The following is a 13,689-nucleotide window of genomic DNA, read 5'->3' on the forward strand; positions in this document are numbered from 1 at the left end:
TATCAGATTTATCAGCATTGTGTATTGTTCTTAATTTTCCCTAATGAAGTTCCTATTTGAGCCCTGGGGTCTGGTTTGGCTCTGCTGCATTCGATTGCACATGTGTGGAAAGCTGCTCTGCCCCGTTTGGGATTGTGTTCCTCGTAATTGGTCTCGTTCTGCTTCTGCCTGGTATTTCCTGTTGTTGTTTACATGAAACTGCACACTTTCTAAGTAGGAATATTTCACATGTGTTATATTTATGATACTTATTTAGTTTGCAGATTTAGGCTTATATAGCATTCTTTATTTGGAAACTTATCACATGAATGGCAAATTTGGATACATAGAATTTAAAGGTAGAATTGAATTTTCCCATTTACAAAAGCACAAATCCCCTTTGAGGGTCAGATGTCCTTACCTCCCCAGAATGGAAAAAGAAGCATGTGCTTCTGCAGAGGGAAAGTGAAGCCCTCATTTAACTCCTTTGTTTAGGAGGAATAGAGACTCTCTGGGGCATTATTTGGTCTGGAAGGCCTGGCTTGACCCCTAGAGTCTGAGTTAGGTGCCCACCTTCCATACCTCACTATAACACTGCACGTATTTATCATATCTTGGATTCCATCATATGATGTTGGTTGGAAATGTTGGTTCAATTCGCTGGTTCTCTCATGAGACTGCAGTTTCCTGTAGGCTGGAAGACTGCGTTGTGTCTGCTTCCTCTCCACCAGGTTATGTGCTATCAATTCTTCCCATTTAAGGCCAAACCCAATCTGTTCTATCACTGAAGTCTCACTGACCATACCAGCCCTCAGTGTTCTCTCCTACCTGTTAACTCCTGAAATGGATTTCTGCGACATTCAGTCTTATACTGTTTGCTTCACTTTCTACTTCTAATATAATGTCCATGCCTTCTATTTCTTTCGACTAGTTTATAATGAGATTGTATTATTTATCATTGCCAGCCTCCCATGACATTGTGCCAAGCACAATACTATGTATACAACATTTGTTTATTCATTCTAAAACATTTGGTTATTCAAACAACAAAATATCCATTCCTTCACATATATGTATATATTATGATATATATGATGCACACGATATACATAAGTTTATGTGTACATGAGTGTATGTACACATATGTATAAATATAAATGTATATATAAAAAATGAGTGTATGTGTACTACACACAAATAAAAATGCATATATATAAAAACATATATGCACGTGAGTGTATATATACATACATATAAGTATAAATGCTTATATAATTTGTCCAGGAGAAGCAAAGATTATCTAAAGCATTATTCAGTCTGGGATACTTGTCTTGATGCCTATAGTCTTTGTTAGGTGCCCTTTTCCATACTCCATGAGTGTATTCATCATATCTTAGATTCTACTGAATTGAAAATCATTTATATATATATATGTGTGTGTGTGTATACATATGTGTGTATCTCCTACTACATCTATTGGCTACAAAATACATTTTAACTGTTATAATTCATTTTATTTTTAATATTATTAAACAGATCCAAAATATCTTTCCTCTTGAGAGTCAATGATAAAAGCAGCTCTTATCATCATTATAAATTTTAACTTTTATGATAATAACTAGTTAAATGATTTTAATAGGAATTGGATGATATTGGATATTTAACACACATATTTCTTTAAAATTATGCTTTATTGTCATATGTTTATGAGTGTGTATTTTATACATTTTAGGTATAGTATACTATACTATACCTAAAGTATACTTTAAATGCCAGGTAAATGCTAAGAAAAATTAGCACATCAACATTAATGAAGACAGGGATTTAATCTTTGGAGTATAATTACTTGCACAAAAATGCTTGCACATTTATTGAAAATGTTTTAATCCCTTTTCTAAAGCTGACTGCCACTTTCATCTTGTGTCTTTTTTTCCAGGCTGCTTCCATTTACCTGTTTAATCTTTTTTATTAAACTAACCATTACCCATCAGCAGCTACTCTCAAATCATCTATGTTGAGGCATTTTAATCTATTGATTGCATTCATCTACCATTATTCAAAATTAATCAAGTACATTTAAGTCCCTACTCCCTCCATTTCACTTTAATTTCCCTTATAACATATCATCTTCTTTTACACTTAATGCCAGCAAAAGTTCATATAACGGTAATCTTCAATTTCTCTTTTATATTTTTATATTTATCCATTTCTGAGTACACTGAAGTTCATCATTACTAATTAGCTGTTTTCCACATCCCACTGCAACTTAGTTCTCTATTGTCTTATTGACAAATTGTAATTTCTGTCCTTGTAAATTTTGTGTGATCCACTATTATTTTTAGCAATGTTCCATTTGAAGTAGAACCTAGTAATAATCAGACAGTACTCTTAAAAAATGAATAAACTATCCTTTTGTAAGAGTTGGGAGTTAGGGGAGATGGAAGACGATGAGTGTATTTTCGTGGTTTCGTTTTAGCCTAATGATTTGGAGATTTAACAATACACAAAAGAAATATGGAAAAGCTAAAGAACATATTGCAACCTTACCTGTTGATCAAGTGCTCAACACTGATATCAATTAAGTACTTGAAACTCTATCAAAAAGGGGAGGATACATGCAATTTCTCACTACATATTTTTTCTCTATTATCTCCACAGAATACCTGGGATTCACATGTGTTTTTCTCATGACTTAATAATGACTTTAAAAAAACCACAGTAAGGTATGGCATGCATGCCTTGGGGGCCACTAGTGTAGAGCCTAGGGACAGAATGAGGTATGACAGCTTCTAGAAGAGTATTTCTCAAAGCGGGTTCACATAGTGCTAGTCTTACAAGATGCTCCAGGACTTAGGGTTTTATGTCAGATAAGATTTGAACAGATTTGAAAAGAAGTCAAGTAGTAAAGAAATCTCTACATATTCAACCATAGAATTTTCACTCCTTTATCTTCTTTATTTTAAATACACCTATTAAAATTCCATAGACTGTTTTGAGAAAAACTAGAATATTGGATAATGTGATGGGGCGAAGGGAAATTAATGAAACTAGTGCAGATTTTATTGCTTGTGAATTTTTTGGAAAGTATTGCTTCAGGCCTCTTTTCCCTTAGTTCAAAAACATTAATCAAAAAGATACGTTTCTTGGGCTTCCCTGGTGGCGCAGTGGTTAAGAATCCGTCTGCCAATGCAGGGGACACGGGTTCGAGCCCTGCTCTGGGAAGATCCCACATGCCGCGGAGCAACTAGGCCCGTGAGCCACAACTACTGAGCCTGCGCGTCTGGAGCCTGTGCTCCGCAACAAGAGAGGCCGCGATGGTGAGAGGCCCGCGCACCGCGATGAAGAGCGGCCCCCGCTCGCCGCAACTAGAGAAAGCCCTCGCACAGAAACGAAGACCCAACACAGCCAAAAATAAAAATAATAAAATAAATAAATTAAAAATTGACCAAAAAATGTTGTCTACTACCCAGAAACTGTATCCACCAAGGCATTTTATAGACAAAGGGTGATATGGTGCTGTGACCTAAGGGCAGTTACAAGGGCCTGCAAATTGGAGGTTGACCTGAGCCCAAGGTCATTGTATTTGAATTATAAAAGTATCTTTCCTTTATTAATTACAAAGATAACTGAATATATATATATATTTCTTGTAGCTTGACAGCTGGAAGGAGAAAATGTGTTGACTAGAAGATGCAAAGGAAGTCACCTTTGTAGTTCTTTATAAATTAAATGCACAATCATACAAGTGTCTTGCATCTGTCACTTGGATTCTTGACAACTTTGCAACTCTTGTGTACCAGATTCCTTCCCTGGGCCTGAAGAAAATTCCTTCTGGGGGTGAAGACCAAAACAAAACGCTAAATTCATCAAGGTGAAAGAGTCTTTGAGAGCTTTTGGAGATGGCATATAACCTCCCCACCCACCCCACGAATCCCAGCCCCCTCCCCGTCCCACCCTTAGCAAGTCTTTCTACTTGCCTTTTCTTTTGAATTCTTATGACAGTTTTCTGTTACTGCAGTTTTATTTCACATCTCTGCTATGAAGTGAAATTTAGCATGAACTCTCCTGATTGCTTCTTTGAAAGAGGTAAAATACATTTTCACAAGTTGAGGACATTAAATATTATTTGTTGTTTAAATGCTTTCTTGTAACGTTGATACATCTTTTCTCTAGCTCATGTACAATAATTAAGAGAGAATAGTGGGGAAAAAATAGAGCATAGTGTATCTTTAATAAACCTTTCTGGTAACTTTGCACTTCCGCCATTTGCAGGAGATTCCATGGTACACTCAGACTCAATAGAGCAATGATTGTTTTGTAATTCCTCTACCATTTATCATACTGGTAACTGATATATTTTTTTCTTTAACCACATATATTATATATTGCCATTGTATTATATTAAGACAGCATTATTTGTAATTATTTTAATACTATTTTATTTTATTATTAATGTAAATTAAACTCTGAAATGTATTGTCCACTTACCATGTATTTTTAAAAATATTTAGAGTTAAAGGTTTCTTTTTTTTCACTTTCCTGTTACTATGATTATTAATTTAAAGAACTCAAAAATTCTTTTTATTTTTACAGAGCATCTGAACCTGTAATTGTACTTAGTGAAAACGAATGAGCCAAGAAGTTTGTATTCTATCTATCTGAAGGCCTTTGTGGCATGGGGAAGATCAGATCTGTAAAGTAGTGCTGATAGAGTGGGATCTGTAATTTCAAACGCTTTTGACATTTCATCAGTGACTTTTAGTCACTACTCTAAGTCAACACCAATTTCTATTAATCACCACCAACCCATAACCAAATGAGAAAATGAGATTATGCATTTGGCCACAAAATATTAATGTAGAGTTCTGAAAGTGACAGAATGGTCTGTTTTTGATTTGTCTACAAGCAAGTCTGTTTTACATAAATGGCTTTTTTACAGATTTGAAATGTGAATATATTTTATTTTTTTCCCAGTGAGTACACAATACACAATTCTTTGACAATACTATTAATCAATTTTATGCCAATTTCTTTTCCGATCTAACAACATCAAATGAAACACATTAAGATTTTGGACACTGTTTGGTGACTTAAACAAACTACAGTTAAAAGAAAAGTACATCTATAAAACAAAGTATAAAAAGTCTACCCACGGCCACAAAATCCCTTATCTTGCAACACTTTAAAGTCACAATAAATGCTTCTGAAAATTATGAGATAAGAAAAAATTGAACTTCATTAGTAAAAATTATGGTGTTTCATTTGAAGTACATATCGCAGAGAAGCAAAATAAAAGTAACTTCACCTCTAAGATAATGTGGAAAGACATGTTGCTTTACACCAATTCTTGTCATGTAATTCTATAAATACAATATACAGAAGCAGATGAACAAATCAGTGAATGTTACGGTTCTGCATATCTTTAATACTGACACACAATCACTTTCCAGTGGAGAAACCACAGTTAAGAGCTCATTGGTATTATAATTATGTTGTCAATGGACAATTACATAACTTTGTTGAATAGAAATTTGGAGGTGTTCTATTAAACTCATACAAACTTTCAACTCAAATCCCATTGAAGGTATATTTAAATAGCCAGAGCATTAGACTAGGACATAGAACACCATTTAATGTTTTGTTACAGAGAAAGTCAACTTGCAATGCTTTTACTTCCCTTTGGTTACAGGATATCTTAAAGGTTGGTCTGGATTTTCCTATATTCTCCTTTGAACTGGATTCAAATCCTGTGAAGAAATCAATTGTTTTCATGCCCCCGTACTCTCCCACCTTACTTTAAATACAGCACGGGGAAGATTTGGAGAAGGGGTAGGGCGACTCTGCCTGCATACACTGAGGCACACCTGAGTTGGAGCACTGATTGGGCCATGGCCCCCGTGCAGACCTTGCATGTTGAGAATGGAGCTGTGCTTGTGTTGGGCGTGATTGCATAGCAGCGCTGCCAGTGATGCAAGATAAGACTATGCTCTCTCCCACCCAGGCTTCCTTCTGACAGCTTATGCAGGCTTCTGTTTAGACCTGCACAAGAGTGAGCTCTGTGAATTTCCACGTGCATTTAACTGGCTTCAAAAATGAAAAAAATTCATGGTAGCTCTCATGATACTCTGACTTGTCCTTATTGGAAGCTTTTTACGTATAGCAAGTTGACAAAGGCTTTTGACTTTCGGTAGTGTTCCCGAATTCATGTGAATTGCCACGGTATTTTTTCTTGCTTTATATCTACGGAGGAGGATATTTTGGGTGCAATATTAGACTGAAATCAATTAATTTAAAACTAGACTTAACAGAGGATGTGAACTGTTGTAAAAGAACATTCCAAGTAACCATAAGGCCTGATATAATCTAACCAAAACAGTTAATTTTTATGCACTGAAGACAATCAGGAAGGTACGATGCTCTGCCCTGCATTACTCCAGAAACCACCCGCATACACATACTCTGCTTTTGAAGTCTTAGTTTATTAGTCACATACACCTGCCAGTTACCAGGGGTAAAAGTTTATGTGTAATATGCGTAATGAAAGTTTTAGGCTAAACTGGGTTATAGAGGAGCATAAAGAGGAAAGAAAAACAAACAAAACTTTGTTTTAAATAGAAAGAGGTGAAGTAGGGAACTGCATAAATAATTAAATTCCTCACATCTTAGAGCTGTGAATAAGTATGTATTCATTCTTCACAGACACTTCTCATCTTCCCCAGTCTCTCTGTCCCAGAGAAATCAAACTGCATTAAAATTCAGGCACTGATGGTGGAAAGTTGATAAAGGGATTAGTAAGTAAGTGGGTCTCAGAATTTTTTTTCTCTTCTATGAAGAAATGAACTACATGGGACCAAGCAGATGTTGGTCCCATAAAGAACATTATGTTCCTCTACTCTTGCCTGTGTTGATGCAGTCTCGGGGAATAAAAAAGATGGAAACATTGAACTGTGTCCTTCCTTTGCTATAACAATACGACACACAATTGGTGACTGAGCCAATAATGCACGGAGTATGAACTGTCATTCAAACTGGCCCCATATTTTAGAACCGATCCTAATCATTACATTGAATATTTTTCATAGTACCAACTACTGAACACATCATAGGAAAAACATGAGAAAGTATAACTAGAAGTAGAATTTACAATTGTGTAGGCAGCACATAGAAAAATGTCACAAGTGGGAATTTCAGGAAAGTTTGGGAAATTCAGGGAAGTTCTCTTCTACTTGACTGATTGACTATACATGTACAGTAGCTAACATATATTTCAAAGTCATATTCATTTGGACGATACCTGACTGATGTTCAGGAACTTCTTGTTCTCAAAGTCGTGTAAACAAATGAGGCAGGACACTGTTATTAATGTCCACTTACGAGGTTTGGTTTATTTAAAAAGTGTATAAACATGCATTTTTCTTCTTTAAAATTTTTCTTTTCGATTTACTCATTCAAAATGGGTCAAACATATTTTAGTTGGTAGCCAATTTTTGAGAATGTACCATAACATATTTATTCCAATAACTCTACTTACTGTGAACTGAACATACTCTGAGGACTGCTTTTTAAGCACTTACAATTTGGCTATATATTTGGTGGCATAACTTCACTTCTTAATCAAATAAAACACAAAATTGTGTATAGACTGCATTATTTTTAAAAAATCATGAATTTAAGTGATGCAGCTCTATCCTCTAGTGTGTACTGTACATGTATTAGAAAGATGAAACAAGATGATATTGCAATAGAGTTTTTATATTTGGAAGCAGCTCGAGTATGTCCTAATAATAAATTGCCTCTTTAACTATTTGCTAGATACTCTAGAGTTCATTCTGTTTGTTTCCTTGCGGAACTTCATATTATATTCTGACTTAATGAGTTGGAGAGATTAGTTATGGTAATTCAGAAAATGCTTTTTTAAAAAAACTGTAACATAAATACAGCTCTTGTGAAACACCTGAATTTCCTTTTGCTTGTTGTAGTTCTCAGATGGGTCAATTACAATGACAGGTAAAGTTGATTCTAAATATAACTTTAATTTCTTTTTTTTAAAGCAAGTTTAGTACATCATTGCTACCTGTATATTTTAATGCCTATTCAGTCTTAAGACTTCAACTTCCTTCTTTTGACCCCTGCTTTTGTCAATAGTAAAAGCCACCTTTCTGCTTGTTTTTTATTGACTCAGTCCCTGATGTTCCAAGAAGAGTTCGCCAACACCACTGTTCCTTTGCATCTTTCCTATTTCTACACCCCAACTGAAAACCCCCTAACGTGATTGGTTACAACCAGCATTATCCAACCTAGCTTACAGTACAGAAACTCCCTTCACATTCAGTCTTTTTCTTCATGTCACGAGGAGTAGAGATTTGTGCTTATCACCAAATAAAATTGCAGTGCAAAATTTAAACATAAAAGTTACACAATTAAAAGTTAATATATGGCACCACAGCCTATTAATTCACATATAGTACAACAGACCAATAAGAACAGACAATAATATGAACAGAGCTAAAAAGAGTGAGCTTGCATAGCAATGCACGAAAGAAATTATATACAGAGGAAAATCCTTTTCTTCCTGGAGGGCGAGCTTTGTTTTCTTTCTTTTTTTATATACTCCTGACAAGAAAGAGTTAAGGTGGGTGGTGTACTTAAGAGAAGAACACAAGTAAGATATCTGTGGGATATGTGTGGCTGTGTGTCTTTACATTGCATTTACAGTTCTGTTAATAGTACATAAATAGAAATTGTTCATTGCACTGTCTAGTGTCATCACTTCCATGAGTTCAGACCTGATGGTCCTTCAGAGCAGCTTTGCATGTCTCCTCTCAGTTACTCTACAAAGAGATTTAAAAAAATCACAAATAAGTTTGCGTTTAAAGTAAGTATTCTTTATCTTGATCAGCATGACAAAAAGCAAAGCAAACAGATAATAGATGAAGATAACATCTTGGATTTTGTGAGGTTGTGAATTTAAAAAATTACACTTATGGAAAGTGAAAGAAAAAAAAACACTAAAATTTGGAGACAAAATCCGAGTAGATCATTTTTGCACTTCTTATGAGTCTATAATTACTCCAATATAATAGTTAAAGAAAAATCCAGTAGTCCTGAATCAAATGAAAAATTATAAGCATATCTTAATCAGATTATTAATAGACAACAGTAATGATAACTTCCATTAATAAAGAAATTTGCAGTTTTGCAAGTACTTTCACTTTCATTATCTCATGGCATCCCCCCCCGTCTGTGATGTGAGCATAAGAGTAATACGATTTTTTAGATAAGGAGGTAGAGAAATTAAGAAGGTGGTTTACTTTCTCTTCTCACATAACCAGTAAAAGTTGACAAGATTGGAATTCAGGGCTATTCCTTCAGATAAACTGAATTCACGGAAGCAGTTGAAAATATTCAGCAAGTATAATTCTGACATTGGATAGTGAAATTGGTAACTTTCATGATGAAATTAACACAAAGAGTTCAATGTTTTTTACTGTGTGTGACATACCGTGACATCCTACCTTTCTCTAGTATTTTATACTTGGAAAGTAGTTTAGTTATATTAACTACCAATGACAGTTCTTTATCAAAAGAGAAATTTATTTATATGCTATTATAATTCAAGTATTAAAATTTACTAAAATCAAAGATCAACCTTTCAAGGTTGACTGCCTAAATTTAAAAAAATAAATAAATTAAGAGCAACTAAGGAATGAGGAATTCCCAAGGAGGTTCTTTAAAACTACCCAAGGGCCAACATTTCCTTATTAAATAAGAAAGAAAAGGCAAAGAAAACTACAACAAGAACTATATTTAATTAATTTGTAAGTATTAAAATTAATTGCCTAAATTATGCAATTTTTGCACAGAATAATTCAAACGAAAGAGAAAAATGTTTATTTGACTGATGTAAATAGCAGTGGTCTTCATTATAACCAAACCTACTCAAAATCATAATTTTTTTCCTCATAGTAAAGCAAGCTTTCTATAATTTTGATATTTGTTTATTGTGGCAATGTCATTGTAGGGGTTCAGGACATGCTACCCCAAAATGTGTGGTACCTTGGCATATTGAATACCTTAAGGCGAGGGAGTTTGGAAGACAACAGCAGAAACAGAGAGGTCACTGTGACCTCTCCCACCTCATCTTTCCCTGAAGGATCATAAAATCTCCTATGTGACAGGTACCCACCCTGTAGTACCAGGAGGAGGAAGATAGTCTTGTCACCAGAGATGGGGAATTTGGGGCCGAGAAATCTGTACAAACAAACCTTGTTAAACTAATCCTTATCTTCTCAGTTACCTCTTCACCATTTACTACCCCTAGCCCAAACCTCTCTGTCTTACCAAATTTAAATGCATTTATTGTTTCTTTGTCTAAAGGATTGAAAAGCTTCCTGCTCTGGTCACTTCTTTGAGTCTTCATTCTCTTGTGAAGGCTTCATGTTCATGTAAAAATTCAATAAAATTTGTGTGCTTTTTTCCTGTTAATCTATCTCATCCGTTTGGTTTTCAGACCCAGTCAGAGATCCTAAGAGGGTCAAGGAAAACTTTTTTCTCCCTTACGTTATTAACCCAGTCGTCTTTCTGAATCACCATAGCCTTTTAACCGTCCTAAAGCACTTACATAATTCACCTGTAAACTGTCCTTGACTATTTGAGCCCATATATCCTATGTCAAGAAGGTCGCTGGCATTGCGCTGGTGGCTTCCCCTCAATGCCTCGGCTTTCCTAGGTCCAGTGGATCCCTTAGAAGAAGCCGTTCCTGATGAGCTATGACCCCCTGGAGATGGGAAACTGGGCTTGCTGTAGGGCACCAAGGTCTCCTCTGAAAAAAGAAACACAAAAGGTTGCGTTGAACAGCAATGTGGAGGCAAAACAAACTTAACTTTAAATACTAAGCTCAAGCTAGGCTATTTTATGATTCCACTCTTCAGTAAAATTAAAAATAAGAGTTTAATAAGGCCCAAATAGTAAAGGAATTTCTACCTGCAAGCAACATGTCCTACAATAGGAACTGAGGCAGGATTAAATTAAAAGAGATCTTGGGATAAGTATCTAATGTTATATATTATTTGCAAAATTTAAACTCAGTTTAAAAGATATTTGCATACAATAACCATATTGTTTACCTAAAGCATTTCTGAGAATAATTTCTGGGTTCAAAGAGGCTGCAATTTACTTTTTTCATTAAGAAGGAAGGAACATGGTTTTTGTTTTAGTTTAAATTATGGCAACATTTTCTCAATCAACTTAGATAAATAAGTATATATTAGTTTAATAAACTAAGCTTCTTAAATTTCTATTGCTTCTTTGGATAGAAATACATTATTTGAAAAGCTGTGTATTTCCTTAAAAGAAAAAGAGAAACTCATTCATTTTAATAAATAATGTCCATATTCTTTTTATGTACCATCTCTCTAAAAATAATTCATGATGTGCATTACTAAATAACACTGAAATAACTTTTTTCTTTCTCTCTTTTTTTACTTTCTTTCCTCTTTCTTTTTTTCCCCCCCTCTCTTTCTCTCCACCTCTCTGTTTTTTCTTTCTTTCTAGGTATGGGTTATTATTACTGCGATTAGATGACTAAAAAAAATGCTGACTGAATTTAGTATTTCTCTTTTTAGATAGTCTTTAATGACAAGGGTCACGTGATTTTTCTCTCCCAACCTTAATGGTGTAAGCATCCTAAATGTTCCACTAAATCTAGATACTAATATTATCATCTTTTGGCTTTTTTATAACTGTATCTTCTAAAACCTTAAGCACCAAGTTGTGACAAAATATAATTATTGAAAATGCATGAGTAGAGGACATATCCAGAAAAGACTGAGTCCGAATGAATAAAAGAATGTGTAAGGAAACTCTTTCAATTGTGTGTGTGTGTGTGTATGTTTTAATACTCAATGAATCCTGACATAAGAAGAATGTTCTAGAAAATCCATTTCTATAAGTGGCTCAACATCCCCCTACCAAAAAAAATCCAGCCACAAACCATGAAACTTATTCTGTGACATTTCCAGGAAGTTTGAGTTATAAACAAAAACATTTCTCACTGAAGTGTTATCAACTAAATTGAATCAGTTGGAGCAAGTGCAGGCTCCAGTTTAACCTTTTCTAATATGAGAATTCTGTGATTACCTATTTATATGCAACTTTGTTATTTCCATTAATTTACCTATTTGACTGAAGCGAGTTCTCCTCTCAAAATGACTAGTTACTTCAGTCAAAATGAAAAAACGGTTGAAGGCAGAGATTCAACTGACACTAAAGATGAAATTTAGTGGTCTAAAAGGACTCAATACAAACATCAAAAGGCAAAAGAAACAAAAAAAATCAAATGGTCTCTTGAGCACTGCAGATGAAGCCTGGAGGTCTCTTGCGCTCAAAGACCCTATGCAGAGGTAAACTTGAGGAACAACCCCTCACTGAGCTGACTCAGCCTTAAGGGATGTGCTCGTGATCTCTGCTGCGGAATTCCAACTTCAGTTAGTGATTCAAAGCAAACGCATTTCAGATGCCCTTAAACAACCGGCATTTCCAAGATACCTGGTAGAAAAAAAAAAGTAAAAGTCCACACTTTCTTGGGACTGTGCAGAACACACCTGGTCCAACACCTTGTTTGTGGAGGGCTTTCCGTATGTCTTCTTGACGTTCTGTGGAGTTTATCCATTCCTGGGTTTGTCGCTGCCACTCTAGGGATGTTTTAGCTGGACAATCCAAAGAGCTCTTTGTGTCTTCTAAGTTGGATGCTTGCTGTCTGTCCAGAGAGCTTCCTTTTCTCTCTGTTGAGTTTTCCACGTTACCAGCATGCTGGCTCGGGCCTATTTGCTGCCTTAAACCCTGACCGGGAGGGGGATCTGGTGGTGGTGGAAGATCTAAAAATTTTGAATAATGTTTAGAATGGACTAAAATGTAATGAAAAGTACAGGTTTTAATTCAAGATGAAGAAAAAACCCTTGCCCTCCTACAGGTATCACCTATGCGAAATGAATTTGGGGGAGGAAAAGGTCAGTTATTTATATCTAAAATGCACATTATCGATCTCTTTGCTATCTTTTGATCACAGTGTCTTTGAAATAAAATCAACAGGCTTTATCCAACTATTGTACATAGAGAGTGTTTTCAATTGCACATTGAGGCTGATGTTCAAGGTGTGAAGAGCAGTTTATGGTTTCTCCATCTTTAATCCATTGTCTGCTGCCACCTCCCCAAAGTAGAAACACCAAGACACGAAGTGAATAGAAATTCTAGCAGCCGTGCTAATAAAAGGCCCTGGGAAGAATAAAAGCTGCCCTGCCAATCTCCATAGGAAATGTTGCCCTTGGGAAATTAAGAACTGTATGCCGTATCATACACAGCGTATGACTGCTCTTATCCGTGTACGTGGCACATTTAGCAACAGTCAAAGGGTTAAGCTAACATTTATTAAATGCAATTAACATTCTGCCTGACAACCAATTCTGGCTGTTCGTTTCATGAGTTAGCTAATGAGTTACAACTAATATATTATAATCTTCCAATGTATTAATTTTAATAAGTAATAACGAATGTTCAGAGTTTAGATAGAATATGCTTCATGGTGCTAGAGTAGACAATGCATCATGAAAATCTGAGATGTAGTGGAATAGATAATTTTTCATAAAAGCTCTTTACATTAAATATCGATATGAAAAAATTAGAAGTTCAAATACTCAGCTCATTTTTCATTTT

The 13,689-nt window shown here is 35.2% G+C and overlaps 1 protein-coding gene across 8 annotated transcripts in view; it reads right to left on the reverse strand.

Moving 5' to 3' along the window:
- Positions 1-4,956: 4,956 nt before the first annotated feature.
- The window catches only part of ROBO2 (roundabout guidance receptor 2), a 572,703-nt gene continuing 563,970 nt past the window's right edge, over positions 4,957-13,689 (reverse strand). For 3 of the 8 annotated variants that reach the window (XM_059921368.1, XM_059921369.1, XM_059921365.1), the window contains 3 exons: positions 12,582-12,854; positions 10,601-10,801; positions 4,957-8,810 (listed from right to left, as the gene is read on the reverse strand). In XM_059921368.1, coding sequence (XP_059777351.1) covers positions 8,809-8,810; positions 10,601-10,801; positions 12,582-12,854 — 476 coding nt within the window. In that variant the 3' untranslated portion in view covers positions 4,957-8,808. The remainder of the gene's footprint in view (positions 8,811-10,600; positions 10,802-12,581; positions 12,855-13,689) is intronic. The other 5 variants (XM_059921372.1, XM_059921371.1, XM_059921370.1 and 2 more) reach the window with 3 other exon arrangements.

Source organism: Balaenoptera ricei, chromosome 4 (genome assembly GCF_028023285.1).
Source record: "Balaenoptera ricei isolate mBalRic1 chromosome 4, mBalRic1.hap2, whole genome shotgun sequence".
NCBI lineage: Eukaryota > Metazoa > Chordata > Mammalia > Artiodactyla > Balaenopteridae > Balaenoptera > Balaenoptera ricei.